The following is a 21,725-nucleotide window of genomic DNA, read 5'->3' on the forward strand; positions in this document are numbered from 1 at the left end:
GGGCGTGGCCTTGTCTGGGAGTTGGGTGGGCGTGGTTCTGAGTCCCGGACCTCCGGCGCCCACCTGCCTGGCCTGTCCCGCCGCCTCTCGCCTCGGTTCCCAGTCACTGCGGAACACCCCTCTTCTGCACCACCACCCCCGACTCCCCCGCGCGCGATCGGACCACAGGCTTCAACTTCCATCGCTGCCCAGCGAGTGTCTTAGACGCCATGAGCTCGCTAGGGGATCAGATGCGTGACTGGCACCGGGGTGTACAGGCCGTGGCTCGGGGGGACTGGGGCTGCGCGCTGCGCCTCTTCGACGTCCCAGAGCCACCCGCCAGGATGTGCTTCAATGTGGGCTGCGTGCACCTGCTGGCCGGAGACCCCGAGGCCGCGCTGCGGGTGAGCGCTCTGCCCCCTCCCCTCCAAATCCCTAGGAGAGGTCCAAAGGGGGGATGCGAATGAAGAATGTCTTCAGTGAATCCTTTGCTCCTGCTGGGCATCCTTGGTTTTTCGAGGTAGGGTCTCACACCAGCTCAGGCAGACCTGGAATTCACTATGTAGTCTCGGGGTGTCCTCAAACTCTGGGCGATCCTCCTACCTCTGCCTCCCAAGTGCTGGGATTAAAGGCGTGCACCACCATGCCCGGTGAAAAGAATACTCTTTATTTTATTTTTTCACAATTTTTATTAACATTTTCCTTGATTATAAAAAATATCCGATGGTAATACCCTCCCTCCAATCATACTCTTAATTTACTTTCTTAGTCATCTTAAAAGTTCCCTGCCCTTGCCTTCAACTTACCTGGGGATCGACTCTCAAGTGGTCCCTCCTCAGGAACTGGGGCAGGTGGGAACTGTGTAGTTAAGAGACCCCTCTGTGTATTGAGGTCATCCTCAAGTTCCTTAGCACCTGGGCCAGTGCTGGCTCAGCTGCTCAGGACTGAGGATGGGACATACCTGAAGACAGGATGGATCAGAGTGGGGTGGTCTCCCTGCATTCCCCTCGCCTTAGGTACAAGTGTAAGGAGGCTTCAGCAGATGTCTGCAGTAATGAGGCGAGCCGCAAGGTCTGCCTGCTCAGTTCTGAGAACTCACCTGTCTCCTTTGCCTCTCAAAACAGATTCAAGAGCTCAGGAGTGCATGCCCTGAGCAGGAAGAGGGTGCCCCTTCTGCCTTTCTAAATGTTTTGTGCTCATTAAAGTGATGCCTATCCCTGGGTTGTGACATAAGCCCACAGCACCCTGCCCACCACTCAGATGACCAGGTTCCCACAGTCATTCACACAAGCAGTGACATCTGCCTGGACACACCTAGATGGGAAGCAGTCGCCAAGCACCATGGGAAAGTATCCATGCATTCTGCAACACATACCATAGGAAACACAGGGCCCAGTGAAGGGGAGTTCCTCTTTGTGTGTGCTTTTGACCTGGAATTCACTTTGTAGTCTCAGGCTGGCCTCAAACTCACAGCAATCCTCCTACCTCAGCCTCCTGAGTCTGGGATCAAAGACATGCACCACCAGGCCCGGATTCCTGTGTTGTATTTATTTGCAAGCAGAGAAGAGACAAAGAATGGGCACGCCAGGGCCTTCAGCCACTGCAAACAAACTCTAGACGCATGCGCCACATTGTGCATCCAGCCTTATACAGGTACTGGGGAATTGAACCCGGGTTATTAGGCTTTGTAGGCAAGCACCTTAACTGCTGAGCCATCTCTGCAGTCCTTTTCTGTTTCTTCCATCTGCAATTCACCCACAATTATTTCAGTAACGATTTCCTTGTTCAAATGTTATTGTCCAGGAAAAGAAATCTAAGGGTGTCACCAGGTGGTTCAACACTGAGTCATGTGTTAGGCCAACTCATTCCCTCTCATAGTAACTAGAGAGGGGACAGGGCTGTGTGAAATTCCCGGCCATAAGAGGAAGCATTGGTCTAAAGTCAATAAAATGAATCCATGTATGAGGATAGGCATACCAGTTACACAGAAGCTCTCAAGCAGGTGGAGCAGTTGGTAATAAAGAAAACTGACGGTCTGGAGTGCAGGTCAGGTGAGGCTCTAGGGTGGCTGCACGGAAGTCTATGGGTGTGAAACAATGTTGGATGTAACTGCTGGGTGTGGTGGGACCACACATAAGCATTCACCCCACCTCTGGGCTAGTCAAGGCACCTGCAGACCTCGGCAAACCCAGCTCACCGGCCAGCATCCACCTGGCCAGATTTGGTAGCAAAGCCACACCCCCTCTCCTTTTGTCTGTGTTTAAGTGACGGCTGCTGTCTCCACTAGGAACACACATTTCTGAGTCTGGTTTTAGGAAGAGCTCTGCTTTCCATGCAGTCATACTAAAATTTCTGTGTTCTAATTCTAATAGCTACTGTGCTATTTTGTGTGAAATGCTAGAAGAGATTTTTTTTAAATAAAATAATCTGGGGCTAGAGAGATGGCTTAGTGGTTAAAGTACTTGCCTGTGAAGCCCAAGGACCCAGGTTCTACACCCCAGTACACATGTAAACCAGGTGGACAAGGTGGCACATACATCTGGAGTTCGTTCGCAGTGGCAAGAGGCCCTGGTGTGGTCATTCTCTACCTACCTCCTTCTCTAACACACACACAGACACATAATCTGGAGCTGGGTGGGACAGTTCAGTCAGTAAAGGTGTGCTTTATAAACTTGAGTTCAATCTCCAAAAACTCAGTTTAAAATACATAAGAAGGTCTGGAGCAAGCCAGGTGTGGTGGCACACACCTTTAATCCCAGCACTCAGGAGGCAGAGGTAGGAGGATCACTGTGAGTTCAAGGCCATCCTGAGACTACATAGTGAATTCCAGGTCAACCTGCTCTAGAGTGAAACCCTACCTCAAGAAAAAAAAAGGGGGGCCATGGAGAGATGGCTTAATGGTTAAGGCACTTGCCTGCAAAGCCATAGGATTCAGTCAGGTGTGGTTCCCCAGTACCCACGTAAGCCAGATGCACAAGGTAGCACATGCATCTGGAGTTTATTTGCAGTGACTGAAGACCCTGATGTGCCCATTCTCCCTCCCTCCCATTCAAATAAAAATTTTAAAAGAATTTAAAAAATTTTTTTAAGGAGAAAAATTACTTGGTGGTACATGCTTTTACCCAGCACAGGGGAGTCTGAGAAGGGAGAAGACTCCCTGGGGCCCCATGGCCAGACTGTTTAGCCTAATTAAATGAGAATACCAGGCCAATGAAAAACCCTGTCTCAAAAAGTGGATGACTCCTAAGCTGGGCGTGGTGGCGCACGCCTCTAACCCCAGCACTTGGGAGGCAGAGGTAGGAGGATTGCTGTGAGTTCAAGACTCCATAGTGAATTCCAGGCCAGCCTGGGCTACAATGATGAGACCCTGCCTTGAAAAACAAACCAAAAAAAAAAAAAAAAAAAGTGGATGACTCCTGAGGATGACACCCGAGGTCATCCTCTGGCCTTCACATGCATGTACATGTGCACATACACTCCCCCACCCTGACATGCACCCTATACCCATGAGCACACACACAAGACTCAGCATTAAAAAGGGCAGGGGTGGGGGCAACGGCTCAGTGGATAACGTGCTTGTCTTACAAGCATGAGGACGTGAGTTTGGATTCCCGGAACCAGGCATCTATCATCATGGTGCATCTACAGAGAGAGGGGAGGCTGAGGCAGGGTAATCTCCCAGAGCCAAGCAGCTAGCCTGTGAGTGCAATGGTGAACAAGGAGAACGAGAGACTCTGCCTCAAACTAGGTAGGTGAGGACTTGTGGCCCAACGCAGTCTCCACACATATGCCATGGCACGCACACCCGCATCCATACATGAACACACATGTGTGCACACACAAAAGAATAAGCATTAAAAGAAAACCCAAAACTGCTGCCCAGCCCCTTCCCCAGAGGTAACTGTTACCAATGCGTTCCTTCCAGCAGCTGTCTGTCCTCCTTGTAGACAAGATGTGTTCCCTTGAGCACATTGTGAGGCAGCGGAGGAGCCTGTCCAGGCTCCAGGCAGCTCTTAGCACTCCATGGATCTCTGTGTGCACCTGTGGCACCGGGTTACAGATCTGGGTGTTCCACGGGGCATTTTTGTCCCTAGGCATTTGACCAAGCAGTGACCAAGGACCCCTGCATGGCTGTTGGCTTCCTTCAACGGGGAGTGGCTAACTTCCAGCTGGGAAGGTGAGCACCGGCCCTTTGTCTCCACAAACCCACGTTCTCCCCTCCCTTCCCTCTCTCCTCTGGGTCCCCTCTAGCTGAGGACTCTGTGGTCGAGATTGCCCGGGTGCTCTCTCAGCATCCCGTGCCTCCATGTCTGTAGTAGTGCGTGCTTGCAGCTGGTTTGCAGATGTGGAGACCAGAGCTTGTCCCAGACATGAGCAGTCACCCAGATTTCTAGGAAGAAGAAGGGAGGGGAAATAATCAGAGCTACAGGCTCCAATCAGACAAGGAGGACTGCCTGCGGGATGTGGAATGTCTAGTGGGGGACAGAAGACTTCTAGCTAGAATTGGGAGCTCCGAGTTTGGAAAGTAAGGCTCCCACGTGGTTGGGCTATGAGTGCCTAGGACAGCGGGAAGTCTAGGGTACAGGTGGGGGCCTCTCTCAGGCAGAGGGTGTGGGTGCCCATGAGGCAGAACAGAACTTGGCAATGGACTCAAACTCCAACGTACGTGGGGCTGGAGAGATGGCTCAGTGGTTAAAGGCACTTGCTTGCAAAGCCTGATAACCCAGGTTCAATCCCCCCATTCCCACACAAAACCAGATGCACAAAGTGACACATATGTCTGGAGTTCATTTGCAATGGCAGGAGACCCCAGTGTGCCCATATTCATTCCCTGTCTCCCTTTCTGTCCCTCTCAAATTAAAATATATATATATATATATATATTGGTTTTTCAAAGTAGGGTCTTACTCTAATCCAGGCTGACCTGGAACTCACTATGTAGTCTCAGGGTGGTCTCAAATTCATGGCAATCTTCCTACCTCTGCTTGCCGAGTTCTGGGATTTAAAGGTGTGTGCCACCATGCCGAGCTTCAAATAATTTAAAAACATTGTTTAAAAAAAACCAAACCCCATACAGCCCTTCTGCTCAGTACATTTGTCTGGACTTGAGTACCCGCAAAGTGCTAAGATCTGGGTGTTCACTACCGCTCTTAGGCCTCCCCAGAACTGGTGGGGAGAGAATGCTTGGACACTTGAAGACTGCAGTTCACAGGCTCGCCTCCTCCTTGTGGCTGCTGACAGGCTTTGCTGCCCACAGGTTCCTGGAGGCTCTCTCTGACTTTCAGCTAGCCCTGGTACAGCTGAGGGGTAATGCTGCCATTGACTATAATCAACTGGGCCTGCACTTCAGGCTGCAAGCTTGGGAGGTGAGTGGGCGCAAGACTTGGGCAGATCCTAGTTGCCAAGGGCTGCAACCTGGGGCTCGGGGTTCTATCTATGGCTGTGGGTTGCCATGGGAATCCTAAGGTGCAGTCTGTGGGGTTAGAGACTTGAAGGTGCAACCTATGTGTGTCATGGTAAGCTGCCCTGTCTGGCCAGGGTCTCTTGGAGACTTGAAATCTCCTGGCCCCTTGCTTGCCCAAGGAGGGTGGGACCACAGTGGAGGACTGGGGGTTAGTCGCAATCTTTCTAGACAGCTGGTGGAGGCTCACATGGGAAAGGGGCGGGCTTAGAGATCATGGTCAGGTGAGAGGCTGATTGGGTGGGGGAGGAGGCGAGCAGGGGCATGACTGTTCCTGGACACCTGCTACCGTGCTTGAGAGGGAAGGGCACTGGGGAAACATGAGTCACAGGAAAGGCAACATGGGGAAAGATCGCCCAGGGAGGGTCCAGAAGCCAGGCCAAAGGCATTCTGCTTGCCAGCCCAGTCATGGTGCTGTGCAGAGTGGGGGTTGGCTTGGCAGTACCCACGACCAGGCCAAGGGACAGCTGGCTGTAGGAACTCAGGTGTGACGTGGCAGGTTATAGGAACTAAGGGCCACAAGGAAGCATGGGTGGTATCCTCCCTTTGAAGCCAAGCTGGCTGGATTCTGTGAGAGGATGGGCTCTCAGAGCCTCACCTGACTGCGCGTGTCACTGAGGCTGTAGAACCGCCTTATCCCAGTCCACCTGCCCATGAGAATGTCCTATCCCACTGCATGTAGGGTTCTGAGTGCCCTTAGGTCCCCCAGTGGGGACCCTCCTCAGACACACCACAAAGAAGTGTAGGAAGTAGTGACTGGGGCTAGTGTAGGGTGATGGGTGCCAGATTGGGGTAGCACAGGCCAAGGGGACACTTGAGACACACAGAGCTGCCTCTGCTGGCCTAAGCAGGAAAGGACCCAAAGCAAACTATGGCCCTGCCAGAGTTGAACTGGACACAGGCCATGACTACTTGCTTTTTGCTACAATGGAGCCAGGTGGCCTGATCCCTACCCACAGCCCGCATGCCAGCTTGACAGAAGAGCTTCTTGGCTGCTGGGGTTTGGGAAGCCCACGTGGAGGTCATGAGCCCTGTGGTCACCTCAGCCCTTACTCCCAGGTGCTGTATAACGTGGCATCAGCACAGTGCCAGACAGGGCTCTGGATGGAGGCTGCCAACACCCTAGCGGAGGCCATCTCCAAGTGGCCTGAGGGAGCCCCGGACATTCTGGACACTGCCTTGGACCAAGTGCGGGTAAGGAGGGCAGTGAAGGGCAGGTGAGAGGTTTGAGGTTAGGGTCTAGTGCTTAAGCCCTCAAAGACCAACTGCATGACGTGGATGGGGGTGGCCTGTGAGAAAATGGTAGGGACCCAAGCGGCTCCAAGGCTCAAGGCTCCCGTAGCTATGGTCACCCAGGTCCACAATGCCCCTCTCCAGAAACAGGTTCCCCTGCAGCTGCGGCAGGTCCCCAGGGGTGAAGTCTTCCGGCCTCACAGGCGGCACTTGAAGCACCTGGAGCCCATGGACTTCCTCGGCAAGGCCAAGGTAAAGAACGAGGGTGTTTCTCAGCCTAAGTGTCCAGCTGCCCAGAGGGCAACCCCAGCCCATGTCGAGCTCACAAGCAGCTGCAGTGCTGGGCATGTAGTACGTTCATGGGAGATTTGTGGGCACAAGGGTTATAAGGTTGGAGGTCAGTGTCCTTGCATGGTCTGTGAACCTGGAAGCAGAACTCTCTGGAAGCCAGATACAAAGGAGGGAGCTCAGGTCTTTTCATCAAGATTCCTGATGGCATCCCTCCCCACCTGGCCACACTCCTGTCCCAGCTGCTTCCAGTGTTGTCATTGTCAACTCTTTCTTCGCATATCTGCTGTAGACAGCAAGCCCCTGCAACAGCTGCCCCCTAAGTCATGGGATAGAGGGGAGTGGCTCTCTCCCAAAATGCAAGGAAGAATTCAGGATAATACGTACTTACAGTGTCACAAAGAAGGGCTAACTTGGCATTGCACTCGTATCCCCTGTCTGGTCACTTGCAATGGTACTTGTGCCCAGAGGCCTGCACACTGTGTGTCCACATGCAGCTCCCTGCAACATGCACTGCCCACGAACAGCCCCTGGGGTGGGCAGGGCTGGATATGTGTGGAAAGGGGACTGTATTCATGCTCCTGTCAGAGTCCATTCATCACAGTGGAAGGCTGGTCCAAGAAACAAAAATATTTTTAAAGGTTGAGCTAAAAATAACCTGAAATTATCAGCACAAATGTTTTTCTATTTTTTTTAATTATTTATTTGAGAACAACAGACAGAGAGTGTGTGAATGTACGTCAGGGCTTCCAGCCTCTGCAAACGAACTCCAGATGCGTGCACCCCCTTGTGCATCTGGCTAACGTGGGACCTGGGGAATCGATCCTCGAACCAGGGTCCTTAGGCTTCACAGGCAAGCGCTTAACCGCTAAGCCATCTCTCCAGCCCCAGTTGTTTTTCTTTGTCGTGTTTTTTCTTCCCCCACTGTGGTTGCCCTGTATTGACCGCCTTTACCCAGCAGATTGGAGTCGCAGAGGTGCTAGAGGGACAGGGCTGGAGGAGCAGACCCGATGGGCACCAACTCAGCTGTGCTCTTGCCCACACCAGGTGGTGGCTTCTACCATACCTGATGACCAACAGTCAGTCTGGCCTCAACAGGTAGGTGGACAGACGTCCAGCAGACCAAGCCTGTCTTTGCCTGGCTTTTCAGAACTGTCCACCGCTAAGGAACCAGAACGCGGCAGTTCTGAGTCCTCTTTGGTCCCTACTGCCCTGTTTCCATTGAGCCCAGCCTCCTAGTCTGATGGGAAATGTGGGGGGCGGGGGGCAGAGGTGCTTTGCCATCCCAGTGTGTTGGCCTATAAACACGGGTGGTCTTGTTCATCTTAATAATGGGGAAGACTTGCCTATAGAGCCCCCCTCCCAACCAGACTGTGCCCAGAGAGACCGAAAAGATGGAAAAGTTGGTGCCAAGGCTATACCATGGTAGGAGAGGGCCTGTGTTCTGCTCTGATGTCTCTTGCTTCTGAGGAGCAGAGGCTCTGTGTGAAGGCCTGGATTCTTGCCCTGGGCACAGCCACTCCCAGCTAGGGACAGAAGCGCTCCAGTGTCAGGGAAGAGGCAACTGGCCTCTTCAGCCCACTCCCCAGGTTCCAGCTCCACTTACCATGAAACTATCCCTTGAGGGAGTTGGAGAGAGACCCCTAGGGTCACCATGACTCCAGAATGAGGGGACTAGGGTCTGAGCTAAACTTACCAGGAGGACAGTCTTGTGAAATGCTATGGGACAGAATTCTTTTTCAGTTTGACAGATGGGGAGGCTGAGCCTGGGGTGCTCAAGTCTTGCGGATGTAGAAGACAGAACAAGTCCTGAACCCCAGGCTTCACCCTCCTCACTACCTCAACTTCAGCTTCTACAAACACACCTCCTTCCTCCCTCCCTCCTTCTCTCTCTCTCTTTCTTTCTTTCTTTCTTTCTTTATTTATTTATTTATTTCATTTTTCGAGGTAAGGTCTCACTCTAGTCCAGGACTGACCTGGAATTCACTATGTTGTCTCAGAGTGGCCTCGAACTCATAGCAATCCTCTTACCTCTGCCTTCCCAGTGCTGGGATTAAAGGTGTGTGCCACCACGCCCGGCACATTTCTAAATATTTTTAAAAATATTTTATTCATTTATTAGAGAGAGAGAGACAGTGGGAGCACCAGGGCCTCCAGCCACTGCAAACGAACTCCAGACACATGCACCACCTTGTGCATCTGGCTTCAAGTGGGTCCTAGGGAGTCAAACCTGGGTCCTTTGGCTTTGCAGGCAAGCACCTTAACCACTAAGCCATCCCTCCAACCCACACCTCATTTCAATATACCATCTGGACAGGGGTAGCAGAGGGACTTGAGCAGACTGGGCTAGGTTTGAACCCCATGCTGGGCAAGCCCAGAGGATGAGGACCACCCTCCTCCCCAGGTTAAGTCCTAATTCTCCAGCAAAAGAACAAGTGCTCAGCACAATCTCACAAGCCAGTTCGACTCAGCTACCTGCCATGAGCCAGAGAACACACCTGGGCCTCAGGAAGGGCGGGCAGCCTCCTCAACAGCCAGGATAGCAGTAGTGACCTGATGGCAGGGGAAGGGTCAGCTTCCTGGCACACACTCAGACCCATCACAGGGGCCAGGTGGGGCCACCGTCAGTGCAGGGAGTGTGGCCTGTGCTGGACAGGCAGCAATCAGATCATGTGACAGCCTAGGGACAGACAGGTCAAGAGGCCCCAACTACCCCAACCTTCCTTCCTGGACTCCATAAGCCCACAGAGCTCCAGGTGCCTAGGTGAGGTGGGGGCAGGCAGAGACCCTGCTGGCTGCTCCCCCCCTGCAGCAGCATGAGTTCTCTGTTTAGTTTGGGGCTTATCACAGGACACAGTGAGGACAGTCACCTCCACTCTCTTTCATTGTTACTCAGTTAATTCTGACCTGACAGCTTAGTGTCCCCTTTACAGCTGTGCTCAAAAGTCCCCAGAAGCTTAAACCTGCTAGTTCTGTGCCGGGCTGTAAGCTTCAGAGGAGGCACAACCTTCATTTCAGCTCACAAGGCATACCCATGAGTGTCCAGAGGTCAGCATTTGGGAGGGCCACCCAGTTTAGGCCACTCTGAGCTGGACACCTCTCCTATACTTTGTCCTAAGTCTCCTAGGTCACTGGATATCCACCCCAATGAGCTGATGCCTTATAGAGGGCCTGGGAAGCAGATGGATCCCCACTGGTGCCAGGCAGCCAGTTTATTGTCTCTGTGCCTGTGAGGACCCAGCCCTCTCCTCAGGTGGGCCTGTAGTCAGGGCCCTGAATTCACTCCCCAACACAGGTTTGGCTTATGACTTCCTGCTAGATGCTGGCCCAGCTCCCAGGCCATCCCCTCAGCACTGGCAAGCCCCGGGCTGGAAGTTTCTCCCTTGAGGCCAGATCCTCCCCCACCAGGACTCCTGTAGCATGCCCCATCCTAGGACCCCCATGCTGAAAGCCCCGTCAACCTGTGGCTTCTCTTGCAGAGGTCCCAAGTGGAGCAAGATGGCCACCAGGATCCTCCATCCACAGGTAAGGGGCTCCTGAATGGTGGAGGTGGGGGCTCTGTGGACGGAGCCCCCCCCTCAGAGAGCTGGAACATAGGATAGACTCTTGTCTCCTAAGGAAAGTTCGAGGCAGAGGAAGGCTGCCTGCAGGCCGCTCCTCTATCCCTAAGCTTCCCCTTTGGGAAAAGGTGGTCACATGAGCCCTGGTCTATGCTATAGGACCGCTGGCATCCAAAGGGTCTGGCGCAGGCCCCTCTGAGGACCCTTCAGACACTGAGGTAAGAGCTGGCCTTTCTCTTTCCCTGTCGGTCACTTGAAGTAAGGCCTCACCCTCAAAATCCACTTTCAAGCCCTCAGCCCAGCCTTCCTCAGCCTCTGCCCTCACCCCGTGGACCTAGGTCCATTCTATCTTCAAAGGCCATATGACCGCCTTTCTGTCCCTAGGGGACAGATGAGTCCTCAGTGACCGCCACTGTGCAGTGCCACTTTACTATAGCCCTGAAAGTCCCAAGAGGAGCTGGACTGTCCAGTCTGCAGGCACTGCTGGCTAAGGCCCTCCTTCACCAGGCCCAGCTGGGGCAGCTCAGGTGGGTCAGAAAGCTTCCCTGGGGGAAGTCCTCTGAGTTGCAAGGGAGAGGGGTTTGTTCTGAGCTGGAGGGTTTTGCCAGGCAGGGACCAGGCCTAGGATCCTAGGCAGCCACTGGGTCAAGCCTGGACACATTCCCCTCAAGGAAATCCAGGCACTGCCCTCTTTGCAGTCCCTAGGTGGGGCCCCCTCCCCATGGCCTATGCTCAGGACTCTTTGCAGTTATCAAGCGCGAGGTGATGAGGGGCTCTGGATTCCCATTTCCGGAGATGAATCTCTGCACAGTATGTGGAAGGGTATGGCTGAGGGCCCTGGAGGGCTACGACTCCAGTGCCAGGTGAGCTGAGGAGGGGAGACCACGATGCCTGCTGGTGGCAGCCCGGGCAGCTGGGGGGAAGGCCTCTCCTCTGTGCTGACCCTGAAGCTAATCTTCCTGCCGCAGGGGGCTGTGGGCAGGCCAGTCCTCTACCAGGTGGTGGCCCAGCATGACTACTCTGCCCAGGGGCCCGAGGACCTGGCCTTCCACAGAGGAGACAAGGTGGACGTTCTATGTGAAGGTAGAGCAGCGCTGCCCCTCGCCTCCCCGACACTGCTGGGCTGCCCAGGCCTGGGGTGGGCGGCTCTGGGGCTCAGCCTGTGCTGTAAGCAGACACCTCCCATCATCTCTCCACAGTGGACGGGGCCTGGCTGGAGGGGCACCACGACGGCCACGTGGGCATTTTTCCCAAGTGCTTTGTGGTCCCGGTCGGTGCTTGTGAGGGAGCCCCAGCTTCCCTGGGGCTCCAACCAGGAGACCAGCACTAAGCAATTCTGGGGCAAGATTTAATAATAATAATAAAAAAACTATCCCCCCACCATGATGTGACCCATATTCTGGGACTTGTGATGAAAGAGGCCCAGTTGAAGCTCTCATAGCATGAGGCGAGCAGGCTGGGCTGCGGGGCCTGAGTTCCAACCATCTGGTCTGCTCTGATCACAGTGTGGGGAGCTAGGGGTCCCTGCTGGGTTGACCCCTCCTCCTGAGGGGACCCTGTCTCCATGGCTGCCCCTCCTCAAAGCTACATCCCCCCTTCTGTTTCTACACTTTGGGATGGTCTCCCTACAGCCAGTGTGACCCCAAGGGCAAGGTAAGGGCAGGCATGTCATGATGTGACTCTCTTGATCTGCCCGCTGAACAGAAGCCCCTGGGGTCCGGTGGCTCAGGAAGGTGGGCGTCCAGGATGGGCCCAGTGGGTCCTGTGCGTCAAGGGCTTTCTTTCCTAAGGACAGCTGGTGCTGTCTCACAGAGTACAGACAACGTAAACATTCACATTGCTACTGCTAAATCCCAACACCATTTGTGCTGCAGACACATTACTCCCCAGAATCTAGCTCAGTTTTGGTCACCACCTAGTCCTGGGGCCAGAAGAGCTGAACTGCAGCTGCCCCAAGAATTGTCACAAGGGTCAGCACCACAAACACTACTCCAGCCATCCAGGTGCTGTAGCTCTGAGCTCGCCCCTCAGTTGGTGCCTCAGCGGGGATCATTCCTGTCAGGTTGAGCATGTAGCCCAGGGTCCAGCCAATGTCCATGCCGCCGGCCTGTGACACACGCAACTGCTCAGCGTTGCTGGGTAGCTTCGGCAAAAGCCCCCATCCCGTCCTCACCCTGGACCACACATGCCAAGCCTCCAGGCAGCATTCACCTGCTTTTGGAACTGGACTCCGGGCCAGGTGTCCTCACTGAAGCCGTAGCCCTCCAGAAGCAGCGTGAGGATGTATAGGCCCGAGGCACAGTAGTTGGGAAGCCAGCGCTCTTGCCCCGGGTAGTTGGCTTCCACCTGGGACTCCAGAAGCCAAGGAGCCGGTGAGGGCCCCAGGACCCCCATGCGCCTCCCCTCACCTATGGTGGGACTTCTGCACACCCAGGCCTCAAGCCTCCAGGTGGCGGGGGAGCGCCTAGATCTCGGAATGTCCCTGTGGAGCTCAGGCAGAGCGACCTTCCTCGTGACCATCTCCTCCAGGCTCAGAGCTTGGTCTCCTTCCCACCCAGTGCAAGCCCTCCTTCTTGCCAGTGCCCACTCCTCAACCCTGCGGCCTGTGTGGGGTTCCCCCCCAAAAAAAATCCCTGTCCCGTGAAGCCCCATAAGACCCCAGAGGCCCCGCCTGCCTCAGCACAGGGACAGGGGGACAAGGGCAGGTGTCCAGGGCCACCCACCAGCTTCCAGGGCCTCCGGCAGAACTCCCAGATGGTGGCATTGATGGTGCTCAGTGACTGCCTGGCGGTGAGGTTCAGGAAGTGGAATGTGTAGTAGAAGTTGGAGAAGGCCTGGGGGGAGTGGAGAAGGCTGTGCCGGCCTGCAGGAGGCCCAGGACACATCAGGTCAGGTTTTCCCATGGGTGCCCGAGTCCCTAAGATCCAACCAAGGTTCTCCTGTTCCCATGTTCCTGGGGCCACCTGGGCACTGGAGACCCCAGAAAGAAACTAGGGCTTGGAATAAGGGTGAGCTCACATAGAACTGGCCGTGCACAGGGGGCTGGTACACCCCATTGAAGGCACAGTCTTCTCGGCCCTTACAGCTGGAGAAGTTGAAGAGGCCCCGGATGGCTGCCACACACGCCCCAGGGTTGCCTGTCCCCTCAACCACGAGGCTCTGGGTGAAGTTCATGGGGGCTGTAAAGTGGACACAAGGCGATTCATACAAGGGGGCCAGGGATTGTGTGACCCGGTAGCCACTGTGGTAGCATGGGTGTCGGACCAGGGCCGCCTGGCTGTCCTGTGGGAAAAGGAGCAGACATGAACATCAAGTGGTCAGACTCCCACACCGCCCTGTTTCCCCGCTCCTCAAAGGCCAGCCTCACCTGGGCCAGCCTGGCTAGGAGCCTGCTCAGCATCTGGTCACGACCGAAGCAAAGATGACTGTGAGTGTAGATTCTATAGTTGGCTCCATATAGGAGGAAGGTGGCCTGGGTGCTCTGGTCCAGGATGGGGCCCCGTGGCACAAAGCTGATCTGAGTGGAGGCTCCCCCCAGGTCCAAGGCACCCACCTGCGTCCCCTCTTCAGGCAGAATCCACTCTCCAAAGGAATACTGGCCACAGACAGGGTGCTTAGCCCTGGGTAGCCACACTGACCCCAGCTGCTGGTCAAGCCAGTCCCAGACCCTTGGCCCTTCAGACTGGCCCCCATCCGTGGGCTGCCCACACACCTTGATCAGCATCCCCAGGACATAATTGATGGTGATCCAAGCAAAGGCACCTTCATCCTGTCCATCCAGGATCCTGGCACCCCAAAAGTCCACAGGAAACTCGCTTAGCACTTGGGAGACTGCAGCCAAGATATCCCTTGCCTGGGAGCTGTTCTTCTGTCTGCGCAGAGAGGATCAGGACCAAGTTGGAAGGAAATCCCAGCCCAGCCCCCTACTCTACTCCACCCCAAGATGTCGAGGCTGGCTTTTGGGGCTGCCCCTCGCAGACACAGCTTGTGACGACCTCACCTGAGCAGCCTCATTCCGGCTGTGGCCCCCAGGAATGTGGGTGTTTCTTGATGCTGGGTCTTTGGGATCAAGGCCAGTGCCTCCTCCAGGCAGCCCCTCAGGCTCTCCCCAGCCAGTGCAGGGTCAGAGGCATAGGAAGAGATTCCAGGCCCTGAAACAGCACCCGAGGACAAGGCTCCAGCTTGAAGGTAAAGGGTAAATGGTGGACTCAAAAGATGACTCTTGGAGACTGTGAATGTGCATTTTTTTTTTGGGGGGGTAGGGTCCTTCCAGGTTTAATTTAGGACCTCAAGTGGGGCATCGTGGCACTCCCCTGAAATCCCAGCACTCAGGAGGCACAGCCAGGGAAATTGAGTTTGGGCTACACAGCTGGACAGTGTCAAACAACAAAGGAGACCTCAAGATGAGGGCAGCGTGATTGCATGGTGGGCCCCAAGCCCAGTGACCAGGGTCTTTACAAGAAGAGGAAAGCAGCCCTAAGACCCTTGCCTTTGAGGCTCCTGGAAAGGCTGGTCCTATAACCCCTGGGCCCTTAGGCCTCTGATATCTAGAACTGAGAGGAACCCTAGGAAATGGACTCAAGACCCTGTAGCTGGTGGCTTCTGCTCTCAGAGCTGCGTGGTGCTTAGGTATGGAAACTGGGCAGGGGTGAGGGGCAGCAGAAAGGGTCCTGGCTAGAGGTGGGGGAAAGCCAGGTACGGGACTTGAGGGTCCAGTTACGGTGTGGGTTCTCACCGCAGCGCCAGCCCTGCATCCCGCTGCCCAGTTGTGTGACCTTGGCCGGTCACTCCGCCTCTCTAAGTCCTTTTCCTTCAGGTCAATCTGATTCTCTAAGGACTAGAAAGACAGCTTTCACCTGGTACCAAGTGGTCTCTCGAGCCGGGCCTCTAGTTACCAGCGGCAAGTTCAGCCAGGCAGCCATGACCAGTCCAGCACCTTCTCTAGGACTGCCCACTGACCTTCTATCTGGCAGGCCAGGGCCTGGCTGACCACACCCGTGTCCTTCTCCTTGTTTGCTGGCCACTGGTACACAAAGAGGGATGTGTGGGAGGAGCCAGCATCGAACACGATCCCGAACTAGAAACAACACTAGGGTCAAGAGGGTGTGGGGAGCAGCCTCCCAGGGTCCCAGCCCGGCCAGCCTTCCCCGTTGGGTCCCTGAGCCAAACCTTGATGTGTGCAGGCAGGAGGACGTAGGTGGCCTCCACCAAGATGAGGACGAGGACGGTGAGGCCAGACGCCGTTGCTGCCCCCAGCAGAGTCATGAAGACCCGCTCCTTCCAGGAGAGCCCCATCGTAGGAAGGGCTGAAAATGTAGGGGTGTGTGATGTGGGCACCCAGACTGCCTGCTGCCCATACCACAGACCTCTCTGGAGGCAGGGTCTTAACACACCCCCATCTCATTTGGACACCGCCCACCTGGGGCTTGGGCAGCCTTTCTCAGCCAGGTCGGTAGCAGGAACGGCCACGGTAGACAGGGAAAGAACAATGCACAGAGCCAAGCCAGGTAAGCCCAACAGCATCTGGGAGCGCCTGGGGCCAGCATGATGCATTGTCTGAGGACGCAGCCCTTCTTGGTAATACCACTATAAGAGGGCAAGGGAACTTCGTATATGCCTCCTCGGGGCCCATCTATGCTTCAGAGCAGCTCTGCTCAGGTGCCCTACTTCCTTCCCCCTCCCCCCTGCTCCCCCAGGAAGAGGCTCAGCTCTGGCCTGAGCTTAAGGCTCTCCTTCAGGCTCTCCAGAACAGGACTTCTCCCTGGGAGCCCTAAGGCCAGAACTATGTCACACATGGAATCCAGTACCCCTGTGAGGCCAGCTGCTATCCTAGACTTCTTAACAAAGACATTTGTTTTCTTTCTGAAAACCAACCTTGTATTCCTCTAATCGTTGAGATTTTTTTTTTTTTTTTTAGTTGACTCCAGATGGCCTTGGGCAGCTGACCAAGTTTGACACACGAATGCCCTGGAGCCCGGCAGGAGGCCTCAGCCCCAAACCACTCTAATTCACCCATGCACATGAGGGTCACCCTGCTCCAGGCCAGCTTCATCCTGGACACTGCTGCCCACCGGACTAGTCAAAATCAAAGGCATCCTCTGAGGTTTGGGAACTTTGAGTCTATGACTTTGTACTCTGTGGCATGCATGCCGACCCCCCCTGCCGCCCCGCCCAAGAATGCGGACACTCCCCATGTTTCATGAGTCGCAAGCAGAGGCTGGACTGGGCACAGGATAGCTGGTACATAAGCCCATCAAAGGAGGTCCACTGAGGCAAGACAGGAGAGGTGATTTGCCCAGGACCAGGTTTGCATCTCAAATAAGCACTCCACTGCAGAGGTAAGTGGATAAAAGGTAGGAGCCAAGACTCTAGGGACCCCTCCCCTCTGGGAATCTAGCACCTGAGGCTGAGTAAGCAGAAAAAGAGGATATGGTAAGGCTCCTCCCCCCCACACACACACCCAGGACAGAAAACCACTTACCTAGGACAGTCCCCTCACCCCCCAGACCAGAAGTCTCTTGAGCCAGTCTTCAGGGACAACGGGAAGGAAGAAGCGCGGTACCTGGACACCACGATCCCAATCACCTGCTGCCTTTCACCCCAGGCTCCGCCCACCTGAACCTGGGCTGTGGCCAGGAGGGACAGGCCCGCTTTCCACCTGTTGCCCAGAGTCCACTGTCCACCAGCTTGACACTGCGGTATCAACTGCAGGCTTGCCCTGCACCCCTGGTGAGGGAGGAGGGGCAATGCCCCGGGCTGAAGATGACCTTTGAAGCTGCTGTGGAGATAGGAGGGTGAGCAGATCTTGGGAATCCCAGGTTTCCCCTCATTGTTGTAGACCTTGCCCTCGGCCCCGCCCACTGGGACCAGGCTTTGAGCAGAGTCAGATGACAGGTGACCCGGAGGCCAGAGGCCCAGGACTGGCAGCTGCGGAGAAAGGAGGGACAGAGGCCTCTCTCCTTTAGCCCTGCTTGGACTTTTAAAATATAGGGTGGGAAGAAAAAGGGGTAGAGTGGGGCTGGGGGGATAAAGGAGGGAAATGTAGGGTGCGTTTGATCAAAATCAACATGTATGAAATTGTCAGAATTTTTATTTTCTCAGCTGGGCGTGGTGGCACATGCCTTTAATCCCAGCACTTGGGAGGCAGAGGTAGGAGTATTGCTGAGAGTTCAAGGCCACCCTGAGACTACATAGTGAATTCCAGGTCAGCCTGGGCTAGAGTGAGACCTGACCTCAAAAAAACAAAAAAAAAAAGAAAAATTATTTTCTCTATTTTTTGTCATTTGTGTGTGTATGTTAATATGTGTGTGCTTTTTTAAAATTTTTTTTGTTGTTTTATTTTTATTTATTTGAGAGCGACAGAGAGAGAGAGAGAATGAACACGCCAGGGTATCCAGCCACTGCAAATGAACTCCAGACCTGTGCGCCCCCTTGTGCATCTGGCTAACGTGGGTCCTGGGGTATTGAGCCTCGAACCGGGGTCCTTAGGCTTCACAGGCAAGTGCTTAACCACTAAGCCATCTCTCCAGCCCTATATGTGTGCTGTTTTGTTTTGTTTGCTTTTTTTTCTTTTTTTTTCTTTTTTTTTTTTTTTGAGGTAGGGTCTTGCTCTAGCGCAGGCTGGCCCGGAATTCACTATGTATTCTCAGGCTGACCTTGAACTCACGGCGATCTTTCTACCTCTGCGTCCCGTGTGCTGAGATCAAAAGCGTACGCCACCATGCCCAGCTGATGTGTGCAGTCTTTCTGATGTGTAGGTGTGTGTGCTTGCCATGACTTGCGGAGGTCAGAGGACAGCCTTGGGTATTTCTCTTTCTCTTCGACCCTTTTGAGGCAAGGTCTCTTTTGCCATCACTTTTCCTGAACTTCCAGATTCTCCTGGCTCCACCTCCCATTGCCATTTATGTAGTTCCTGGGGAATTAACTCAAGCCAGTAGGCTTGCAAGCAAACACCTTTAGCTACTGAGCCCTCCTCCAGCCCAATTAAATTTTTTTTATAAAACATTTTATTAGGCTAGGTGTGGTGGCCCATACCTTTAATCCCAGCAGTTGGGAGGTAGAAGTAGGAGGATCTTGGTGAGTTCAAGGGCAGCCTGAGACTACATAGTGAATTCCAGGAAAAAAATATTTTATTTATGTATTCATTTGAGGGAGAGAATATGGGTACACCAGGGCCTCTTGCCATTATAAATGAACTCCAGACACATGGGTTACTTTGTGCATCTGACTTTACATGAATACCAGGGAATCAAACCCTGGCTATTAGGCTTTGCAAGGTAGTGCCTTTAACCACTGAGCAATCTCTCCAATCCCAGCACCTTTTTGGAAGGAGAGATTTCAATGTAGGTTCTCTCTCTAGCCCAGGCTGACCTGGAACTCACTGTGTACTCCCCGGCTGCCTTTGAACTCACAGAGCTCCTCCTACCTCTGCCTCCAGGGTGCTAGGATTAAAGGCATGTGCCACCACACCCTGCTCCCCAACCCAATTTTTGTTTGTTTGTTTTTGTTCTTCAAGGTAGGGTCTCACTCTAGCCCAGGCTGACCTGGAATTCATTCTTTAGTCTCAGGATGGCCTCAAACTCATGTCGATCCTCCTACCTCTGCCTCCCGAGTGCTGGGATTAAAGGCGTGTGCTACCATGCCTGGCTCCCAACTCAATTTTTTTTTTTTTAAATTATGTATTTGAGAAAGAAGCAGAAAGTATGGCCAGGGCTTCCTGCCACTGCAAATGAACTCCAGGCACATGTGCCACTTTGTGCATCTGGCTCTATTTATTTATTTAAAAATTTTTTCCTTATTTATTTGATAACTGTTCAGATCTCCATGCTTGTTATAGGTCTATTTAAGTGATTAATCTCATCTTGATTTAATTTAGGTAGGTCATATAAATCAAGGAACTCATCCATTTCTTTCAGATTTTCATACTTTGTGGAGTATATGCTTTTATAGTATGTCCCTATGACTTTTTGAATTTCTCTGGCATCTGCTGTGATGTTAACTTTTTCATCTCTAATTTTATTAATTTGTGTCTCTTCTCTCTTTCTTTTAGTCAGATTTGCTAAGGGTTTATCAATCTTATTTGTCCTTTCAAAGAACCAACTCTTTGTTTCATTGTTTCTTTGGATTTTTTCTTTTTGTTTCTATTTCATTAATTTCTGCCCTAATCTTTATTATTTCTTCCCATCTACTGATTTTTGGTTTACCTTGTTCTTCTTTTTCCAAGGCTTTAAGGTGAAGCATTAGGTCATTTACTTGTGACCTTTCTAATTTCTTTTTTTTTTTTTTTTGGTTTTTGAGGTAGGGTCTCACTCTGGCTCAGGCTGACCTAGAATTCACTATGGAGTCTCAGGGTGGCCTCAAACTCACGGCGATCCTCCTACCTCTGCTCCTGAGTGCTGGGATTAAAGGCGTGCGCCACCACACCCGCCTTCTAATTTCTTAATATAGGCACTTAAAGCTATAAATTTACCTCTTAGGACTGTGTTCATTGTGTCCCAGAGATTTTGGTTTGTTGTGTTCTCATTATCATTTGACTCTGAATTTTTTGATTTCCTCCTTGATTTCTTCATTGACCCACTCATCATTTAGTAGTGTGTTGTTTAATTTCCATGATTTTGTGTATGCTCTATAGCCTTTCTTGCTATTGATTTGTAGTTTGATTCCATTGTGGTCAGATAGAATGCAAGGAATTATTTCAATTTTCCTATATTTGTTAAAATTTGCTTTGTATCCTAATACATGGTCTATTTTAGAGAATGTTCCATGTGCTGCTGAAAAGAATGTATATTCTGCAACATTTGGATGAAATGTCCTGTAGATATCTATTAGGTCCATTCCTTCTATGACCTCATTTAGTCCAGATGCCTCTCTGTTTATTTTTTTTCCTGGGATGACCTGTCAATTGATGAGAGTGGGGTGTTGAAATCACCTACTGCCACTGTGTTTGGTGTTATCTGTGACCTTAGTTCTAATAGCATTTGTTTGATGAATTTGTTTGATCATGTTAGGTGCATATATGTTTAGGATTGTAATGTCCTCCTGTTGGAGGGTGCCTTTAATCAATATATAGTGACCTTCTTTATGTTTCTTAACAAATGTTGGACTGAAGTCTACCTTGTCAGATATTAGGATAGCAACCCCTGCTTGTTTTCTAGGTCCATTTGCTTGAAACACCGTTTTCCAACCTTTCACCCTAAGATAGTGTCCATCCTTTGTAGAAAGGTGGGTTCCTTGGAGGCAACAAATTGAAGAATCCTGCTTTTTAACCCAGTCTGCGAACCTATGCCTTTTCGTTGGGGCATTGAGGCCATTGATATTAATAGATAATATTGAAAGGTGTGTATTTGTTTGTGCCATTTTCTTTATAGTTCTTCCGGTTTTACCTTTCCTCTCTTGTGTTAACTAGTATTTGAGTATTGTTTGTTTTTTCCTGGTTCCTTATATGTGTGCTTTTCTTTTTCTTCAACATGGAAGATTCTTTCAAGTATTTTCTGTAGAGCTGGTTTTGTCTTCAAATACTCTTTTAGCCTGCTTTTGTCGTGGAATGTCCTTATTTCTCCATCTATTTGAATGAATAATTTTGCAGGATAAAGTAACCTTGGTTGACAGTTGTTATTTTTCAGGACTTGGAATACATCACTCCATGCTTTTAAAATTCATGTTGAGTAATCTGCTGTAATCCTGATGGGCTTGCCTTTGTAGGTAACTTGATTGTTTTCTCTGACTGCTTTCAATATTTTGTCTTTGGTTTGTGTGTTTGGTAGTTTGATTATAATATGGCAAGGAGAGGTTCTTTCCAGGTTTTGTCTGGCTGGTGTTCTAAAGGATTCCTGTATCTGCATCAGCACCTCTTTCACAATTTGGGGGAAGTTTTCTTCTAGGATTTTTTTTTTTAATTCCTACTATGCCTTTGATGTGAAATTCTTCTCCTTCTACTATGCCCTGAATTCTTATGTTTGATCTTTTCATTGTGTCCCAAATATCTTGAAATTCCCACTCATACTTTTCTATTAGTTTGTCTTTCTCTTTGTTGGCTTGTATTAGATCTGCCAGCTGGTCTTCTAGCTTAGATATTCTGTCCTCTCCTTCATCCATTCTACTGGTGAGATTTTCTACAGAGTTTTTTATTTCATTAACTGTGTTCTTCATTGCTAGTAATTCTGACTGGTTTTTCTTTATTATTTCTATTTCCTTATTTATGTCTA

The 21,725-nt window shown here is 52.0% G+C and overlaps 2 protein-coding genes across 5 annotated transcripts; one reads left to right on the forward strand and one right to left on the reverse strand.

Moving 5' to 3' along the window:
- The first annotated feature begins 13 nt into the window (after positions 1 to 13).
- Positions 14 to 11,901, forward strand: Noxa1 (NADPH oxidase activator 1). Its single transcript, XM_045161244.1, has 12 exons — positions 14 to 383; positions 4,074 to 4,156; positions 5,237 to 5,345; positions 6,500 to 6,634; positions 6,818 to 6,925; positions 8,009 to 8,059; positions 10,441 to 10,486; positions 10,681 to 10,739; positions 10,906 to 11,048; positions 11,270 to 11,384; positions 11,490 to 11,604; positions 11,721 to 11,901. The coding sequence occupies exons 1-12, from the start codon at positions 210 to 212 to the stop codon at positions 11,849 to 11,851; spliced, it is 1,269 nt and encodes a 422-aa protein (XP_045017179.1). The 5' UTR covers positions 14 to 209; the 3' UTR covers positions 11,852 to 11,901.
- Entpd8 (ectonucleoside triphosphate diphosphohydrolase 8) lies at positions 11,869 to 17,247 on the reverse strand. 4 transcript variants are annotated; one of them, XM_004654136.2, is made up of 10 exons: positions 17,003 to 17,247; positions 15,691 to 15,827; positions 15,481 to 15,598; positions 14,522 to 14,672; positions 14,234 to 14,393; positions 13,889 to 14,116; positions 13,540 to 13,803; positions 13,245 to 13,355; positions 12,733 to 12,867; positions 11,869 to 12,628 (listed from the first exon to the last, which is right to left on the reverse strand). In XM_004654136.2, the coding sequence occupies exons 2-10, from the start codon at positions 15,814 to 15,816 to the stop codon at positions 12,437 to 12,439; spliced, it is 1,485 nt and encodes a 494-aa protein (XP_004654193.2). In that variant the 5' UTR covers positions 15,817 to 15,827; positions 17,003 to 17,247; the 3' UTR covers positions 11,869 to 12,436. The 4 variants fall into 4 exon arrangements, with proteins under 4 accessions (XP_004654193.2, XP_045017173.1, XP_045017169.1 ...); XM_045161238.1 differs by having other exon boundaries at positions 12,733 to 12,873; XM_045161234.1 differs by having other exon boundaries at positions 14,522 to 14,702.
- Between the last annotated feature and the right edge of the window lie 4,478 nt (positions 17,248 to 21,725).

This window comes from Jaculus jaculus, chromosome 1 (assembly GCF_020740685.1).
Source record: "Jaculus jaculus isolate mJacJac1 chromosome 1, mJacJac1.mat.Y.cur, whole genome shotgun sequence".
NCBI classification, from domain to species: Eukaryota; Metazoa; Chordata; class Mammalia; order Rodentia; family Dipodidae; genus Jaculus; species Jaculus jaculus.

Bases quoted from the DNA above. Each gene is read 5' to 3' on its own strand.
- Noxa1 (XM_045161244.1), top strand. From the start codon at position 210: ATGAGCTCGCTAGGGGATCAGATGCGTGACTGGCACCGGGGTGTACAG. The intron at 384-4,073 runs GTGAGCGCTCTG...TTTTGTCCCTAG, and splicing joins ACCCCGAGGCCGCGCTGCGG to GCATTTGACCAAGCAGTGAC. The intron at 10,487-10,680 runs GTAAGGGGCTCC...TCTATGCTATAG, and splicing joins CCAGGATCCTCCATCCACAG to GACCGCTGGCATCCAAAGGG.
- Entpd8 (XM_045161230.1), bottom strand. From the start codon at position 15,816: ATGGGGCTCTCCTGGAAGGAGCGGGTCTTCATGACTCTGCTGGGGGCA. The intron at 15,599-15,690 runs GTTTGGCTCAGG...TGTTGTTTCTAG, and splicing joins TCCTGCCTGCACACATCAAG to TTCGGGATCGTGTTCGATGC. The intron at 14,394-14,521 runs GTGAGGTCGTCA...CTCTCTGCGCAG, and splicing joins GCCGGAATGAGGCTGCTCAG to ACAGAAGAACAGCTCCCAGG.